Source organism: Thamnophis sirtalis, unplaced genomic scaffold (assembly GCF_051295495.1).
Source record: "Thamnophis sirtalis isolate CommonGarterSnake01/CBP01778 unplaced genomic scaffold, rThaSir2_p1.2 scaffold_9, whole genome shotgun sequence".
Taxonomy (NCBI): Eukaryota; Metazoa; Chordata; class Lepidosauria; order Squamata; family Natricidae; genus Thamnophis; species Thamnophis sirtalis.
In genome coordinates this window covers 17,809,010-17,828,126 of record NW_028261389.1, presented here as the reverse complement: position 1 = coordinate 17,828,126, position 19,117 = coordinate 17,809,010, and the positions used below count along the sequence as shown (strand labels likewise).

Below are 19,117 nucleotides of genomic sequence, written 5' to 3'. Positions count from 1 at the left end.
ACAAGGAGGGTTGGTTTCTGGGTTCAAATTTTTCATTTCCGTTTCTATTTAGTTTAGATTAAGCCTGTAGGGTTTAGGAGTTGTGGTGGTGCAGAGATTAGCATGCAGTATTGCAGGCAAACTCTGCCCGCAGTCTGGAGTTTGATCCTGATGGTCAAAAGGTTGACTCAGACTTCCATCCTTCCAAGGTCAATAAAATGAGGAGCCAGGTTGTTGGGGGAAATATGCTGACTCTGTAAACTGCTTAGAGAGGACTGTAAAGCACTGTGAAACAGCATATAAACATAAGTGCTACCCTGTTTCCCCCCAAAATATGCCCTCCACTGAAAATAAGCCCTCCACGAAAATAAGCCCTCCATGAAAATATTGCAACACACCAGCAGCTATGAGATGACCACACTTATCACCTCCTGCACCTCAAAAATAATAAGACCTCCCTGAAAATAAGGCCAAGCGCTTATTTCGGGGGTCAAAACGAAATAAAACCCTGTCTTATTTTTGGGGAAACACGATATTGCTAGAGCGATAGTAAAGTTTTCATTTCACATTTGGCTTTTCCTTCTGCCTTGCAGGAGTTTGGATCAGCTTTATGTTGGGGAACATTTCCCTCCCACTGCCTCCCCGTCCTTTTTGCTGCTTAGTTTATTTCTTGGGACTTGTGCAATGCTGGTAAAGGAAACAGGGATCACCGTATTTGGCGTCTGCCTAGTGTACGACGGCTTCCTGCTTTCACCAAATGGATCCAGATTGTGAGTAGAGTGTGTAACATACTATTCTGGCATTTTCTTTTCTTTTCTTGCGGAGACAGATGAGCCTATTGCCAAATCTGTCCAGTAGCATGCCCATTTACATGTATGTCATGTGTTTTGCTTATTTACAGGATGCATGTGGTCACACATCATATAATGATTCTAAGCAGCTCACAAAAATCCATAAAAATAGGACTATCCTTCTCTCCGGCATCACACTAAAGAACCTTCCAAATCAGTTTTATTTGTTAGATTTATATCACTTTTTTCTCTCAAGAGCTTAAGGGAATTCACATGGGTTGTGAATGTTGGTTTTGTTTTTAATATGTTGTCTTTGTCTCGTTTCCCCCTTTCCCTTGTCTTTTGTGAGCCACCTGGAGTCCTCCGGGAGTGGGCGGCATACAAGACAAATAAATAAATAAATAAATAAATTCCTTTTATCTCCACAACAATCCTCTGAAATAAGTTGGGCTGAGAGAGTGTGAGTGGCCCAAGGCCACATAGTGACTTGTCATGGCTACAGGAGGACCTGAACCTAGTTGCTCTGACCGAGGCTTCCCAAGAGCATGAAGCAAACTCCTGGTCCCGACAAAAACCCCTTTTGTTACTTCACTGTGAATTCGGCTCATTCACATCCAGCAAAGTCTTTCAAGGGAGGATTTATGGTCACAAACCTTATCTGGCTTGGGAAGCTGCCAGGTCGATATCTGCAAAACTTGGCAAGGAATCTTGGAGAGTCACGAACCAATTAAGCGAACTAATTGTCTCCTGCAAACTCCACTCCCCTTTTGCTCCTCTTTTATTTCCTCTGGAAGGGGGCATTCATCATCCACCTGTGGCCTTACTCTCAAGTTTACCCCAGTTCTTCAGCTGTTCCTTTCATCTGGGAACCCTGCCCATGCACACACTGGAAACAGTCTCCAGCTGTTCGACTGCCTCACTAATGTCTGACTCTGAAGGCAGCTGATAACCGGCATACGGCTCTGGCCCCCTCTCTGCCTCCAACACAGAGCCCTCATCAGAGCCTTCCCCAGACTCCAGAGTGGCCCATGTTCCTCCCCAACCTCCTCACTGTCCGAATCTGCTGCCAGCTCTGCTGACCACTGGCAGGCTGCAACACTAGTTCAGCATTCAGAAATGGGGCCAGAGTATGGACTGACCCTGTCTCTAAGGGGCATCACAGCATATTGATTTGTGTCCTCGGTTGCTGAGTGGTTTTGTCTTCGTTCCCTGATTTGCCTTGTGAATTGAGCAGCTGTACAAGTTGAATAGGGCATGGTAGCTCAGCGGTTAAAGACACTGGGCTTGTCAGCTGGAGAGCTGACAGCCTGGGTTCGAGACCTGAGGTCCATGCAACAGGGTGAGCTCCTATTCCAGTGATGGCGAACCTTTTTGTGCATGCGTGCCTACCCCCATAATGTAATGCTCCCCACGCCATGCCCCCTGCGTATGCACGTGTGACACCCCCCTGCTGCCCTGTGCATGCGCGCATGGCTTTCTTGGAGCTGGGGAAGGCAAAAATGGCCTCCCCCACCACCCCCACAGGCCGGAAACGGCCCGTTTCCAACTTCTGGTGGGCCCGGTAGGTCCGTTTTTCGCCCTTCCCAGGCTCCAGAGGCTTTCTATCAGTTTGAAAGCGTGTAAATGCAAGCAGATTATTCGGTGCCACTAGAGTGGGACGGTAACAGTGTTCCATGAGCCTTTGGTGAAAAGTCATGCTGGTGATATGACCCGGGAAATTGTCTTTGGACAATGCCTCGGCCAAAAATGGAGATTAGCACCATGCCTTAGAGTTGGATATCACTGGAAAGCGAAACCATTACCTTTACGTTAACAAGTTCAATGACCAAACAAGCAAGCAAAACCTACAACATACTGGCTCTCTTAGGCATCTTGATAGTGTTGGAGATAAAGGAAACCCCATTCTTTTGTGCAATGATGAACAGATACTTGCTGAACAAAAGCTTAACACGTTTCCATACATAACAATATGTATACAATACAACACGGTGTGGCAAATATAAACATTTACAGCTTGGCTTCTAAAAGATTCTGAATGCATAAAGACATCATAAATTAGCAAAAGCACAAGAAGGGGGAAGCCAGAAAAGCTTTTAGCCTTGTTTTCTTTCTTTTCATTTGTTGCCAACTTTGCTTTGTGGTATGCACAAATAACAGGTAACAATAAGATAGAGAGCTCAGGATCAAGTTTAAGACAGAAACCTTCATTGTACAACAACAGTTCACTATTTATTAAGATTATATTCAACTTTGAACATAAAAATGTATTCAATTTTACATTTACTGGCATTGACTTTCCAAATTATAGTTAATATTGATATAATGCCTTTTCTTTTTTCTATATTCAAACATCTCAATTGAACATTAGAGTATTAATAATCTGTACTCAATATTGTATAAACGTCGCTATATCAAAATAATATAATGTATTACATATGTCTTATAATTTCACAATTTTTTTTTAAAAAAGCTTATGTCGAATCCCTACCTTTAAAGTATAAGATAATCTTATTACCATCTATCTAAAATGATACATTTCAGTAAATATTTTAAATTTTATCTCCCCCCCCCCCGAAGCGGTCTTGATATTGAACATTAAGTTCAGTATTTTTGGACTTGAATTATAGCTTTGAGAGACCCATACCAAACTAAATCAAAGGCTATCATTTTTAGAGCAAGTATTATACATTTAATTATGGTCGACCTCTTAGACAATTACATATAGCTCCCAAAATAATAAACTTGTAGAAATTACTCATTTTCATATTCACGTTTATCCCTTTGGGGAGCAATTCATATGAAGATTGAAAAGTGAAGATCTTAATTTTTGTGGGTTCAGTGCAGGGGTGGGTTCCTGCCAGTTCTAACCTCTTCTATAGAAGAGGTTCCACAAATCTACAGTGCCCTTTAGAACCGGTTCCAGCTCCCTCCCCCGGTCCGTCCACACATCATCAAGATGAAGAGCGAGAGGAGGAATTCTGGGAGTTGAAGTCCACAAGTCTTAAAGCTGTCAAGTTTGAACACCCCTGCGTTGTTTTTTTCTAAAGGGTTAGGGGTGCAAGGGTCTTGTAACATGACAGCTTTAAGACTTGCGTGCTTCAAATGCCAGAGTTTCTTGGTTGTTAAGCAAGAGCATTGTTAAGTGAGTTTCACCACATTTTATAAATTGGCCACGCTCACCCAGTCACGTGGCAGCAAGCCACTCCCCCAAAGCAGGCCACACCTTCAGAAGAGCTTATAAAAATTTTTGAAACCCACCACTGGTTCAATGAAAGGAAATAGAAGTTAAAGATGTGTTTTTTAATGCCTTTGAGTCAATATTGACTCCTGATGGCTACCTGGATGACCCTACAGTTTTGTTGGCAAGATTTTTTGGAAGTCATTTGCCCTTTCCACCTTCCTAGGTGACTGGCCCCAGATCACTCAACTGGCTTTGTGTCCAAAGCAGGATTAGAACTTGCCATCTCTAGCCCGATGCCATAAGCACTGCATGAAACTGTCTCTCGGAAGTTAAAGTATGAGTGGGAATAAGATTGGAGAACCTTTACAGTCATCCTGAGCAATTAGAAAACTGGTGTGATAAAAATGAAATAATCTATAATTAGCACAATGAGGGAGAATATAATGCTAATGATATTCATGTTGGGTAGGTAAAGATAACCGTGTCTAGTGATTTCATGCCCATGAAGTCGCCATAGCAACAATATGGATGTGGTTTACACTGTGTTCTTTCAAGTTGGGTCTAGCTGCAGGATTATAGGGTGATGCCCCATTCAGATTACATCCAGACCTGACCCTGCTTAGCTTCCAACCCCTGATATAAGGTTAGTCCCATGCCATCACCTGCTAATAATTTAGCAACGCCCTAAATAATAATAATTGAATACTAATTATTATGTTTGATTGCTTCAGGAACATCTGGTGCCCAATACCTGGACAATAGGACTTCTAGAAATAGGCTTACGTGGCCCTGACAAGCTGTATCTTTGTACCTACAGTAAATTGTTATCAAGTACAAGAGTTGTAATTTATTCAGTTTAATACATATATGTCTGCAGAAGTCCTTTTTATTTTTGGGTGCTGATTTGACGAGACGGGTTTTCTCACCATTTTTAAACAAAAAAACACTGCTACTATAGTCCTAACAGTTTAGACTAATAATGCAGTACTGTCGGAAACTGCAGCTGTCATCAGGGAGGATCAATGAAATAAGAACAAAAGAAGATGAGCAACAAAATATGAACGAAAGAAAGAAAGCCCATGTTCTCTGTTGCATAATAATAAGCCAAAAGCATTTGGGAAGCTTCTAAGTGGAGAATGATAGTTCCTTTCAGCTATTGCTTCCTAAAACCCAGCATTTACAATATGTTATATCATTCTGAAGAGAGTAAACACCCATCAATGTTTAGTTTTAATTGCTATTAGGAACGATTAATAGCTGTTAGAATTTGCTGCCACCACTACAACTAATAATGCAGTACAGTGGTCGGTTGCAGGCAGTTCGCCCCGGTACAGGCGTACTGGAGCCTGCCCAGAGCACCGGATACGGTTCTGGTACAGTGCTCCAGAGGGCCCACCCGCCCGCCCGAGCTCCTTACCTGTCTTTTAAGTCTTCGGCACTTCCGTGCATGCACATAGAATGTACAGCCCCTGTGTGACCCTTCGTTGAGCAGCTGGAGCATTGCAGAGACTTGCGGAAGTGGTAAGAAGCATGCATGTGCTGCGCATGTGTGCGTGCACACTGCACACGTCCATATGGATGACACCGGGCCCTTTCTTAGAACGGGATCCGGAACCCATCACTGATGCAATAGCATACACAAAGTATAGTTGCAATCAAGTTCTCATCAACATTCCCTTGGAGGTGCAGATTCCTACTGGATTCGATCAGAAATGTCAAACTCGTGTCATCACGTTGTTGTGACATGACGTATTGCAACTTTTTCCCTTTTCGCTAAACTGCGGGTGGGCCTGGCCAGGACATGATGCATCTGGTCCACGGGCCGTGGGTTTGACACCCCTCGATCAGATGATCAACCAAAATGACATAGCAATAGCAGTTAGACTTATATACCGCTTCATAGGGCTTTCAGCCCTCTCTAAGCGGTTTACAGAGTCACCATATTGCCCCCAGCAACAGTCTGGGTCCTCATTTTACCCACCTTGGAAGGATGGAAGGCTGAGTCAACCTTGAGCCGGTGAGATTTGAACAGCCGAACTGCAGAACTGCAGTCAGCTGAAGTAGCCTGCAGTGCTGCATTTAACCACTGTGCCACCTCGGCTCTATAGACATAGAGCTTAAGAGGTGATAACCAGCACTATGAATTGTGCTTGTAAACCTACCAACCGTCAATGCAGCCCTCATAGTAAGAGTTTTGAACCATCATATGGAATGAATTATAGTCACCTAGACAAGAGGAGGCAAAATTATGAACGATCATCAGTAACATCTCTCACTTAAGGAAAGCCCACACCTGGCTGCATATATCAGAACTGTGTGAAGACTAATCTGACCAGAATTTCCATTTGCTATTCCAGCAGGAACCATGAATTAGATGGTGACTTTGTTCTCTGCAGAGGAGCCCAATTCCAGGTAGAGTCAAAGTGGGATTTCCTCCAAGAGTTAGAAGGATTTGAGTCCACAACCACTGAGATTAAGTCTTAAATCTATTGAACTCCATCCAGGCTCTGGAGTGCGGCTTTGACTATATTTCCTGATCAGCTTGAGGTTGAGCTAGGAACAATCAACATACTGATGATTCTTTGCTCCATAGTGATGGATGACTTCTCTAGCAGCTTGTTGTAGCTATTTAACAGTAAGGGACGCAGGACCAAGTTCCTAGGGACCTGGCATCAAAATTCTTGAGAGTTCAGCATTTTCTCCTAACTTGAAATCACCAAGAGAGGAGGAGAAACCACTGCAGGGACAATGTTCCCAATTACCAATCCCCATAGATGATTCAGGAAGATGATTAGGGGACTGGAGACTAAAACATGAAGAACAGTTGCAGGAACTGCGTATGTCTAGTTTAATAGAAAGGACTAAGGGAGAGATGATATCAGTGTTCCAATATCTCAGGGGTTGCTCCAAAGAAGAGGGAGTCAAACTATTCTCCAAGGCACCTGAGGGTAGAACAAGAAGCAATGGGTGGAAACTAATCAAGGAGAGAAGCAACTTAGAACTGAGGAGAAATTTCCTGACAGTTAGAACAATTAATCAGTGGAATAGAAGTTGCCTCCAGAAGTTGTGAATACTCCAACACTGGAAGTCTTTAAGAAGATGTTGAACAGCCATTTGTCTGAAATGATATAGGGTTTCCTGCCTAGGCAGGGGGTTGGACTAGAAGACCTCCAAGGTACCTTCCAACTCTGCTATTGTATTGTATTGTAAGATACCATGCACAGTGATACCGAAGCAGTCTCAACCCCATGCCTAGACCTGAGTCCCAACTGAAAAGGGTGCAAATAATTTGTTTCATCCAGGGCCCTCTGTAACTGCTATTTCATTACCTTCGGATCAGTTCACTTTTCCGTTCCTTTCCTAAGGTTCCATGCATAGATTCTGGGTTTTTTTAAAAATTGTTACAAAGTGGGTCGACATTTTTATCAAACAGTCCATTGCAGTGTGGGCTAACCTTTTTGTTGTCGTGTGCTGAAAGAACACGTGTGTGCTCACACCCATAATGCAATGTGTGTCTGACACCACCACCCCGTGCATCCCGCAACCACAGCACATGCACACATGACCCCCTGTGCTCCCCCCCAAGAATGCACGTGCACTCTGTTTTGGGCCTCCCTGCAGCCTCCTGGGAGCAAAAGCAGGCCGCATTGGGGGGGGGCTGTGCCTATCCCCCCGTGCATGAACATGCATGACCCCCACACATGAGCATGCGTGACCCCCATGATGCATGTGTATCTCCTCCATGCACCCTGTTCCCCTGTGCGTGCACGGCAGAGACCCGAAAATCAGCTGGCCGGTGGGAGGTGCATGCACATGCACTGTGGAGCTGAGCTGGGCAATGGCTTGCATGCCATAGGTTCGCCATCATGGGCCTATTGTGATGGCAAAATCTCTTTCCTGATGAATTTCATTAATGTATCAGTGAAGTATGCTTTTTTGAGGTCAACATTCATCTTTTTAAATTTGCATACCCTGAATCAATCACCGTTGCCGTTTTTGAATGCATTCAGCACTTTCGGAGAGATCTTTCTGCAACTCTTTCACAATCCCTTTTTAAAAATATATATATATATATATTACTACCTTGAATGACAAACTCCACAATGCTGACCTACAAGTCAAAGGCACCAGCTCCAATGCCAGTCCTCGGAGGTCTAATTTTGTGCATCTTGGTGTGAGATCTGCTCTTTTCTTCCCATTCTCTGTCTCCTTGGTAGCTGAGCTTTGTCAGTGGCTTTTGATAAGGGGTTTTGTCAAAGGTGCTTTGAAAATTCTGGTTGTACAATATCTGTTGAGTCACTTTTACCTGCCTGGCTGTTGACACCCTCAAAAAAGGTTAGAAATGTAATAAGACAAGACTTAACCGTTGTAGAAGTTTGCTTGATTCTTTTTTTTTTTAATAGCACATTTCATTTTTCTATATGTCTGCTTGCTTTTTGTTTTATTATAATTTCAACCAAATAGTTAGATAAATGTTAGTGTTTGGGGAAATAAATGGAAGGGGAAAATGTGTAACCAAAAAGGATTTTTTAAAACAACATTTTACTTCTATTTTATTAGTCATTGTCCATCTTCTGTTTTGTTTTTTATTATTTTTGTGTCATTTCTGTTTAAATAATCTCCTAAAGCACATGCAGTTAAACATACCAACATTGTTTAATAACATTAACATAGAGAGGGTACGTCTTTCAATAGTCTAATTTGCTTCTTACTATTCAGTCCAGTCCCGGTGGGAGGTGCACGCATGCGTGGTGGAGCTGACCTGGGTGATGGCTTGCATGCCTGTGGCACACGTGACACACTCAACCTAGGTTGAGAAATAGTCTTTCGATCAATTTGTGTTACCTCTCACATGGGTAGTATGCAGTGGTGGGTTTCAAAATTTTTTAGAACCTCTTCTGTAGGTGTGGCCTGCTTTGTGGGAGTGGCTTGCCGGCCATGTGGCTGGGTGGGAGTGGCTTGCCAGCCATGTGACTGGGTGGGAGTGGCTTGCCAGCCATGTGACTGGGTGGGCCTGGCCAACTTGTAAAATGTGGTGAAACTCACTTAACCACGCTCTTGCTTAGCAACCAAAATGTTGCCTCAGAAACTCTGGCATTTGAAGCACACAAGTCTTAAAGCTGTCAAGTTACAAGACCCTTGCGCCCCAAACCCTTTAGAAAAAAATCCCCAGGGGTGTTCAAACTTGACAGCTTTAAGACTTGTGGATTTCAACTCCCAGAATTCCTTCTCTCACTCTTCATCTTGATGATGTGGGGACGGGCAGGGGGAAGGAGCTGGAACCAGTTCTAAACGGCACTGTAGATTTGTGGAACCTCTTCTATAGAAGAGGTTAGAACTGACAGGAACCCACCCCTGGTAGTATGCTAAACAAATGTTGTTGCTAAGCTTTTTCTCCTTGAGAACAAGACAGAATTCTTTCTTACTAATGCAAGTTTCTAATTCCTTTGTTTATTAGAAAAGATGGAGGGCTACATGCGAAGATGGCTCGGCAACCCGCAGTCTCTCTACAAACCCCCTTACATTTTCCATTGTCCAGCCGGGAAAATGGGAAGCACCGAGTGGCTCACAAGGGGACATGGAACTCCTGCCATCCTGCCTCACCCGAAGAACAACAGGGCAATGGCCATTCAGTCTTGAGAAAAGCTCCATGGGCTGTACTTAGGTACCAGAGACACATAATTGTTTAGAATATAAATGTATGCAGAATGGGAAAGAGGTGTATAGGGGTAGGAGAAGGAGAGCATGAGTCAGAGTATTTATACTTCAGGAACGGGGAGCGATAAGGCAGGAGCGTAGGGCAGCACTCCCCAATCTTTCTGGCTTGGCGGAGTGGCAGGACGGAGAGGGGATGGTTCCGTGTGAATGGCAGGCAAACTGAGTCTTTTGCGCGCCAGCGTGATACCTGCTGCGCATGCAGATGGAACTGTGAGCACAAGCACCCGCTCTACTCCAGTTGCGCGGCCCGATTCTGAACAGGTTGCAGCCCGGGGATTGGGGAACCCTGGCGTAGGGGATGTCAACCTGGATCATATTATATGGGTGTAGAGAATAATGAAGAGGACCATGACAAAGATGTCCCCAGGGTAAAGCATGTCTGAAATCCACAAAAGAGAGAGAGTGTTTGTAAGCGGTTGAGATAGACATCTCATGTAGGAGTCCTGGTGGCGCAGTAGTTAGAATGCAATATTGCAGGCAAATCCTGCCCAAAGCTTGGAGTTTGATCCTGGCGGGACTCAAGGTTGACTCAGCCTCTCATCCTTCTGAGGTTAGTAAAATGATGACCCAGATTGTTAGGGGCAATATTGAAATAATGCTTCTACCTTGTAAACTGCCCAAAGAGTCCTATAAAGCAGTGTTTCTCAATCTTGGCAACTTGAAGACGTCTGGACTTCAACTCCCAGAATTCTCCAGCCAGCGAATGCTGGCTGGGGAATTCTGGGAGTTGAAGTCCAGACGTCTTCAAGTTGCCAAGGTTGAGAAACACTGCTATAAAGCACTAAGGGCAGTATGTAAGCCTAAGAGGCTCAGTGTTTACACTGTAGTACTGCAAGCTACTTCAGCTGACTGCTAGCTGCAGTTCAGTAGTTCAGATCTCACCAGGCTCAAGGTTGACTCGGCCTTCCATCCTTCCAAGGTGGGTAAAATGAGGACCCAGATTGTTGGGGGCAATAGGATGACTCTGTAAACCACTTAGAGAGGGCTGTAAAAGCACTATGAAATGGTATATCAGTCTGAGTGCTAAGTGCTAAAATTGATTGCTATTTCTATCTCCCTAATTCACTGAAGTATAAGAAGGGAAAGAGGTACAGCACAATCAAACTTGCCTCACTAGATAAACCAGACCAAGAAAACCTATTCTATTCTATTCTATTCTATTCCAAGTTTAAACCTTTAAAGGCCTTCTAAAAAGCAAGTCATCAAATACAATAAAGCAAAGTGGGTCTGGCTTTAATTGTACTTGACCAAAGCCCAACCTAGTTCCATAAATAGGAATACTTATTACACTCACTGTTTAATGGGAGGAAAAATTCTTATAGCTAGCTATGAGACATTTCATACTCTGGAGAGGTGCCATTAAATATATATTAACAGACAGTATTCTGCACATGTACAAATACAACCTTGCATAACAAGAAAGGCAAAAGCAATAGACAATAGAAATACACCGAAGGGAGGAGTAGAGTGAAAGAAGAAAGAGGGGTAGCGAGGGTGGGAGAGAGGATTGGAGGCAGGAGGAGAAGGAAGGGAGGGAATGTATTGGGAGAGAGGAGTGATAGAGGGGGAGGGGAAGTAGGTAGTAGAGGGGAATGTTGGAAGGAAGAATGTAAGTTGGAGGGGGTGAAAGAGGGTCAAGGTGGCATATTGGGTTTGTATTTTGGGGGGTATGGTCTATGAAAGCGAGGGCTGGGTTCATTATTCAATGTTATATGCCCCGGTCATGCACAGTATACATGTGATTGTATGAAATGAAATGGAAATGGAAATAAACGTATTTTGATAAGAAAAAAAAAGAAAGAAAAAGAAATATAAAAAAAAATTAAGAAAGGCAAAAGCAAGATGTTATATTTATTAAATGGAGGGAAAGAGATGAAGACTTGCAAGATTCCATTATTATAACCAATCTGAATAATAGTAGTTGTAACAGACTGTGAGGATAACTTTAAGAGAAAAGGAAGAAATGCTGCAGCCTCCACAAAACTCTGATAAGAGAAACATGAATCCAAAGCAAGAATGGGAGTAGAGAAAGCATTACAGCATTAATTACCTCCCGTAGACCGATCAGATCTCACAGACTAGGCCTTCTCCGGATTCCATCTGCCAGCCAATGTCGGCTGGCGACTCCCCGGGGGAGAGCCTTCTCTGTTGCAGCTCCAGCCCTTTGGAACGACCTCCCCGTGGAGATCCGGACCCTTACTACTCTCCCGGCCTTCCGCAAAGCCACTAAGTCCTGGCTACTCCAGCAGGCCGGGGGGCTGTTGAAATACCCAGCCCCACGGTAACTATGAATGTTGTATATTTTAAATTGTTGTTTTGTCTATTTATCCCCCTTCCCTTGTTTATTGTAAGCCGCCCGGAGTCCTTCGGGAGTGGGCGGTATACAAGACCAATAAACACAACTCAACTCAACTTAATATCCCTAGTCCTCTGAAAGCTTTTAAAGGCAGGGCATCTCACCGAAGTCTGAAGGACTTTCAGAATTGCAAGATTCTGTTATTGTGATGGTTCAATACTAATATTAATATTTTGGGCAGAGATTCCCTGGTTTGTACTACCTTAAAGGGCTAACAATAAGTTTAGCCTTCCTGTGGAATAGAATAGAATTCTTTATTGGCCAAGTGTGATGGGACACACAAGGAATTTTTCTTTGGTGCATATGCTCTTAGTGTACATAAAAAGATAGGATACATTCGTCAAGAATCATAAGATACAACACTTAATGATAGTCATAGGGTGCAAATAAGCAATCAGGAAACAGTCAATATCAATATAAATCTTAAGGATACAAGCAACAAAGTTACAGTCATAAGTGGGAGGAGATGGTGATAGGAACGATGAGAAGACTAATAGTAATAGTAATGCATCCTTAGTGAATAGTTTCACAGCGTTGAGGGAATTATTTGTTTAGCAGAGTGATGGCGTTCGGGAAAAAACTGTTCTTGTGTCTAGTTGTCTTGGTGTGATTAGTTAGTGTGATACACACAAACAAGTTGCCTTAAATATGATGATAGGCCATACGGGGTGCTTTGTGTGCAATTTTGTGGTTATATGTCCTTTATTCCCGAGAGAATGGTCAATTTCAGCATTTTCTATTTTTTAAAAAATTTGATTGGGTTTGAATAATTATCCACATAAACACACAACCGCTTAGAAGAACAGGCTATTCATCTTGCAAACTTTAGGTTCTTCTTAGATTATTTCCTTGTTTTAAAGCAAAGAATGGTTATAGTATCGTAACATATCCAGCGGATTGCAAAATAGATTATTCAGATTTAGATCTACCCTGGTTCCCTGAAAATAAGACCTCCCCAGATAATAAGCACAATCGGGCTTTTGAACACATGCGCTGAAATAAGCCCCCCCCCCCAAATATTGCAACACAACAGCAGCAGCCATGAGGTGACCACGCTCGCCGCTTCTGGCACCTCAAAAATAATAAGACCTCCCCAAAAATAAGGCCAAGCGTTTATTTGGGGGGGGGGGTTTCAAAAGAAAATAAGTCCCTGTCTTATTTTCAGGGAAACATGGTACGAGCAGTGAGATTTTTGTTTTGTTTTGCTTTGTTTTATGCCTTTGGTCAGAATGTTAAATGTTGCAAGGCTATAAAACTGATGTCTTTATTTAACCATTATTCAAAGACTTGACAATTTCAGTGCATTTGATAGATGCTGGGTGAGCTCCTGAGGTCAAATATTGTTTATATTGTGCCTTTTTGTCTCGGGGGCCAAAAGATAGCAAGACATTGCTATTTTTGCTCTTTGGCTAACGCTGGAACCAGCAGAACAAAAGGTTAGGAACAAGAAAGCTCTGTGGGGAAGCTGTAAGATTCCTTGTAATTAAATGTCCAGGATTCGCCAGTTTCTGCCTGCTTGTATAATTTGTGTAGAGACTCAAAGCCTCTGCAGGATACAAGGACACAGAAGGTCTTTTCAGCGCAATTGTGGTACAGGTAGTCCTCCACTTATGACCTGTTGCTTAGTAACGGTATAAAGCACAAAGGACCCCGAAAAAAGATTTATGATTCAGTTTTGAAATTCCGATTGCCTCCCCCCCCTCCCGATCACATGATTATATTTTGGACACTTGGCAACCAGACCGTGTTTGCAGTGGTGGGATTCAAAAAAATGTTTACTGCCTGTTCTGTGGGCATGGTGTGGCGTTGTGGGAGTGGCTTTGTGGGTGTGGCAGGGGAAGGATACTGCAAAATCCCCATTCCCTCCTCACCCCACCAACCTGCTTTCCAACTCTGTTCTCCTGTTCAAGGCAACAAAAGAAGATCAACTGGTAGGCAGCAGGGGCGGGGCCAGCCTATTTGCCGGTTCTCCGAACTACTCAAAATGTTCACTACCGGTTCTCCAGAATCTGTCAGAACTGGCTGAATACCATCTCTGGCTTGCAGCCATTTGCAGCACCTAGCAGTCACGTGACCGCGACTTATGACATTTTTGTGAACGTCATAAATACAGTACGTCATAAAGTGAAGGGAATTCACTTCCTGTTTCCTGCAAAACCTGCCTCTGAGTGAACAAGGCATTCATTTAACAACTACAGTGTTGGCTTAATGATTGCATTTGCTTTACTGCCACGGTGTTTGCTTAATTGCTTAAGAGCCGAGGTGGTGCAGTGCAGCACTGCAGGCTACTTCAGCTGACTGCAGTTCGGCTGTTCAAATCTCACCGGCTCAGGGTTGACTCAGCCTTCCATCCTTCTGAGGTGGGTAAAATGAGGACCCGGATTGTTGTTGGGGGCAATATGCTGACTCTGTAAACCGCTTAGAGAGGGCTGAAAGCCCTATGAAGCGGTATATAAGTCTAACTGCTATTGCTATTGCTATTAATTGTTGCGAAAAAGGGTCAGGAAATTGTTACCTGATGACCCACTTTACAACGTGTGAGCTCAGTTATGGTCCTAAATCGAGAACTGCCTGTATTTTCCCATGATTGTCATGTCAACCTAGTCTTCTCCGTGTTAATTGGCTTTCAGCAGAGATGGAGAACTTAGAGCTTCCTAATATGGCGAGGAATGGTTAGGGCTGTTGAGCCAAAGATCTTTTTTCCCCTCAGTTTATATCTTCCATTATCTACAGCTGGACATGGAGTACTGGCATAGAAACATCAGTTTGCTAACGCAGTTGAATCTCCTGAATGTTATACTAACCTTTCTTGACATCTAGGAAATAGACTTGGTTCATGGATTGCTTGCTTAACAATGATTGACTGAATAGACGATGATTGGCTATAAAACTGATATTGCACAAACCAAAAACAAATGTTTAAAAGTCGGAAGGTGAGAGGAAATGATAGGCCAGGACAGAAGTAGAAGTACAAACAGTTTTTTTTTTTCCTGAGATGTGTTCGGGACAGGTGTGGATTTCTGCCAGTTCTAACCTCTTCTATAAAAGAGGTTCCACAAATCTACAGTGCCGTTTAGAACTGGTTCCAGCTCCCTCCCCCCGCCCGTCCGCACATCATCAAGATGAAGAACGAATTCTGGGAGTTGAAGTCCACAAGTCTTAAAGCTGTCATTTCATTTCATTTTTCATTTTATTTGTCTTGTATGCCGCCCACTCCCGGAGGACTCCGGGCGGCTCACAACAGACAAGGGAAAGGGGATAAATAGACAAGACAACACTTAAAAAAAAAGACGCAACATTCATATGTCAAGTTTGAACACCCCTGGGTTTTTTTTTCTAAAGGGTTAAGGGTGCAAGGGTCTTGTAACTTGACAGCTTTAAGACTTGCATGCTTCAAATGCCAGAGTTTCTGAGCCAACATTTTGGTTGCTAAGCAAGAGCGTTGTTAAGTGAGCTTCACCACATTTTACAAGTTGGCCACGTCCACCCAGTCACATGGCTGGCAAGCCCCTCCCACAAAGTCACACGGCCAGCAAGCCACTCCCACCTGGTCACATGGCCAGCAAGCCACTTCCACAAATAAGGCCACACCTACAGAAGAGGTTCTAAAAATTTTTGAAACCCACCACTGGTTCGGGAATTCCTTTTTTGAGATTTTCTAAGCAAGGCCTCAGAATTTCTTTTGTGTGTTTGTTCATTTGTTCATTTAACAACATTTATATATGTCACCTGGCCAGCTCTGGGCAGCATATATGAACAAACCAAGACAGATTATTAGAATAATCCACTAAACAATAATATGTATAATGCCAAATAATAATAATGGCTTGGATCATCCTAGGGTCCAAAAACCTGTTGAAAGCAAGTTGGTTTAAAGACATTCCTGAATATCCCCCCACAACATTTTGATTTGTTAAAATAGTGATACATAAATGGGTGTACATGAAATAGTGAAGGAGAAAACCCTGAATATGAGGGTTGAAAGAAAAGTAATGCCTCCAAAGTTGCCAACCAATGGCAGTATTTTTGCGCAGGAAACTCTGTTATGTTGTTAGCATTTGTTCTTTCATCCCAGTTGATGGGAAGTTGCTAGTAGAAACAGTTGTGTTGCTCATGTCTGTGCAATGGAAGCCTGCAGTAATACTTATCAGTCAGAGGTGGGTTGCTCCCGGTTCGGCCCGGAACAGGCGAACCAGTAGTAGCGGCGTCGTGAGGCTTCACTCACCCACCCTCAAGCGCGCTGCACGGGTAATAAAAAAAATGGCGACCTACCTCTGTTATCAGTGCATTTTAAACATGTTTGGAGGTTGATTGCTGATTTCCAGTTGAAATCCACTGTTGAATGCAGATTGTTTATGATGAGGATGTTGATATGAGTAATGTGCATCACTGCATCCAAAAATGTACAGTGGTGATGTAGGAGATAGCTATGCTGAGCCCAAGAGAGGGGTCAAACACAACATCAGTTACAAGTCCAGTGGTGGGATTCAATTTTTTTGCTACCGGTTCTGTGGGCGTGGCTTGGTGGGTGTGACTTGGCGTGCTGGAGAAAGATACTGCAAAATCCCCATTCCCTCCACTGGGACCCGGGAGGCAGAGAATAGATGTGGACGGGGCCAGTCAGAGGTGGTATTTACCAGTTCTCTGAACTACTCAATATTTCCGCTACTGGTTCTCCATAACTGGTCAGAGCCTGCTGAATGCTGCGTCTGCACGAGTCCCTTCATGCCCACAAGTTATCTAAATCCAGCCCGCCTTGAATTCTGTTGACTCTTATCTATCACCCGTTAGTAGTTCAGATTCTTGTAGAGAGCTTCAGCGTACCATAAACCTATATTCATTTGAACTGCCTGGACTCCTGATTTCCTGCGCCCAACAGGTGAACTAGGAAAAGCTGACTGGATGACCTTTTGACAGCAGCTGACAGCTTTTGCAGAGAATGGCTGATGAACTGATTGAGACAACTGGAGGTTCACCCAAGAAGAAATTGTTGCTATGCTTGGCATTTTGTAGACATATAAGGGTTGCATTATTGATATTCTTCCATATCTGAAGGTGTGTGTTAGATAGGTTTCTTGCATGCTGATGGCAAGGATGACGGCTTCAGGAGTTGAAAATTTGGCAGCAGTTACAAAAATAAAGGTGAGGAATTTCTTCCCACATCATGACAGCTGTCGAAACATCAGCTTATTATTATGACCTAAAAATTTAATGGCAGTTCAAAGGATATCCACACAGTTTCACTTGGGGGGGGGGGGGGGGGGAGAAGAATAACAAAAACTGGCTCTGGCAAGAAAATTCATGATGACAGTTTGGGGGGGATGCAGATGGTGTTTTTTTATGAATTTGCTTCAGCTTGGCACTTCTGTCACCTTAGAGCATTACGCTGCACACTCAACATATTGAAGCAACTATTAAGTGGAGCTTGGAAGCCCAAGAAGGAATTGCTGCAACACGACAAAGCTAGGCCTCACACCTCCTGGGACATCCAAGAGGATGTCCATCTAACCTTGAGAAGTTGGATATCACCATCCTATCCAGATGTGCCCAGTTTTGTTGCCATTCCATGTTTTTCCAAAATTGAAGGAATATACTCAATATTTCTATGATGCGAAGAAGTGGAAAAGAGCCTGAGTACCTGATTGTAGAGACTTGGTGGGCGTGGCAGGGGAAGGATTCTATAAAATCTCCATTCCCTCCCCACTCCAGGGGAAGGTTCCTGCAAAATCCCCATTCCTTCCCAATCAGCTAGGACTCAGGAGGCAGAGAATAGATGGGGGCAGGGCCAGTCAGAAGGTGGTATTTACCAGTTCTCCAAACTACTCAAAATTTCCGCTACCGTTTCTCCAGAACTGGTCAGAACCTGCTGAATACCACCTCTGGTCCATTGTATCGTTGAATAGTCGCTAAATAACCAGTTGTAAGTCGAGAAATACATGCACAACAGAAATAAGTTTAAATTTCTATTAAGCTCTTACTCTTAAGTTTACACCATGGCTTTCAGTTTTTCTGTTATTCCAATCAACAAATCCAGGTATCATATTTTCATCTTTCTCATTTTATGGAAAGAGTTGGGAAGAGGCTTTCAATCAGCATTAAAGTTAAGGTCTTTTCTCTAATTAAAGCTAGCTTGCCATCTCACCCAACTCCCATCAACTTCACCAAACTTCCATTTGAAATATAGTCAAATCTTTCCATTGTTGTACATATAAAAGTCTTGCTGCTATTATAATAAATAACAACAAAAGTTCCATGAGTCGTGTCCCCCCCTGTTTGTCCATCAGTCCCAAAAAGAATATTTCTGGTTTCAATTTTATTTTATAGTCTTTAATATATTTTTTAATTAATGTATGAATTTGAATCTAAAATGACAGTGTGGCATTCTTTTATGATTGCTTTTAGAAACATGTCCATTGTTGGCAAAAGGGTGTAGCATATGGTGGTGATTGATTATGTGTTCATGAAATCATTTCTGGTCGTCAGTACAGTTCAAAGAATATTCAGATTGTTTTGAATGTAAACTTTGTTGCTGTAAATAACTTGATATGATTCGTCTGTGGGATTTCTAGCATATAACAAAAGTGAACCCACAACCATCTGTTCCAACTGTATATAATCACAGTTTCTCTCTTTTGCTGCAGCCAACGCACCAATAGATCCCGTAATAAATGCCTTAAATGCATTCTATCATTTTAGGGTGTTAATTGAATCCTGATTAATTTCTGAAAGGCACAATTTTCCTTGTTAATGTATTCCACAGGAAGAATATCATTACAGAGAGAAATAATTCAAGAGCCACCTGCAATTAAATCATTAATAATTATTAATTTCCCAAGTTAAAGTCATGACTTGGAATTGCAACATAGAAGAGCCCATAACTTGATCCACCAAAACAGAGGAAATAAATAATAATAATCTTATCTAAACCCTAAAACAGTTTTGAGGAGCATATGAAAAAAGAATATGTTCCATGTTTTTAATTTAAAGAATGCCAAATATCTACTAAAAATTCCTTCCAGTTTTGAGGAAAAAAAATTGCTTTGGAGTCTTTCTGTCTAACTGAAAATCTTGAATTTGGTTAGAATATGGATT

At 42.8% G+C, this 19,117-nt stretch overlaps 1 protein-coding gene across 1 annotated transcript in view; it reads left to right on the top strand.

The window, feature by feature from the left end:
* The window catches only part of TMTC1 (transmembrane O-mannosyltransferase targeting cadherins 1), a 172,609-nt gene that overhangs the window by 30,354 nt on the left and 123,138 nt on the right, over positions 1–19,117 (top strand). The window contains exons 4-5 of the mRNA XM_087722949.1: positions 573–749; positions 9,410–9,616. Coding sequence (XP_087579075.1) covers positions 573–749; positions 9,410–9,616 — 384 coding nt within the window. The remainder of the gene's footprint in view (positions 1–572; positions 750–9,409; positions 9,617–19,117) is intronic.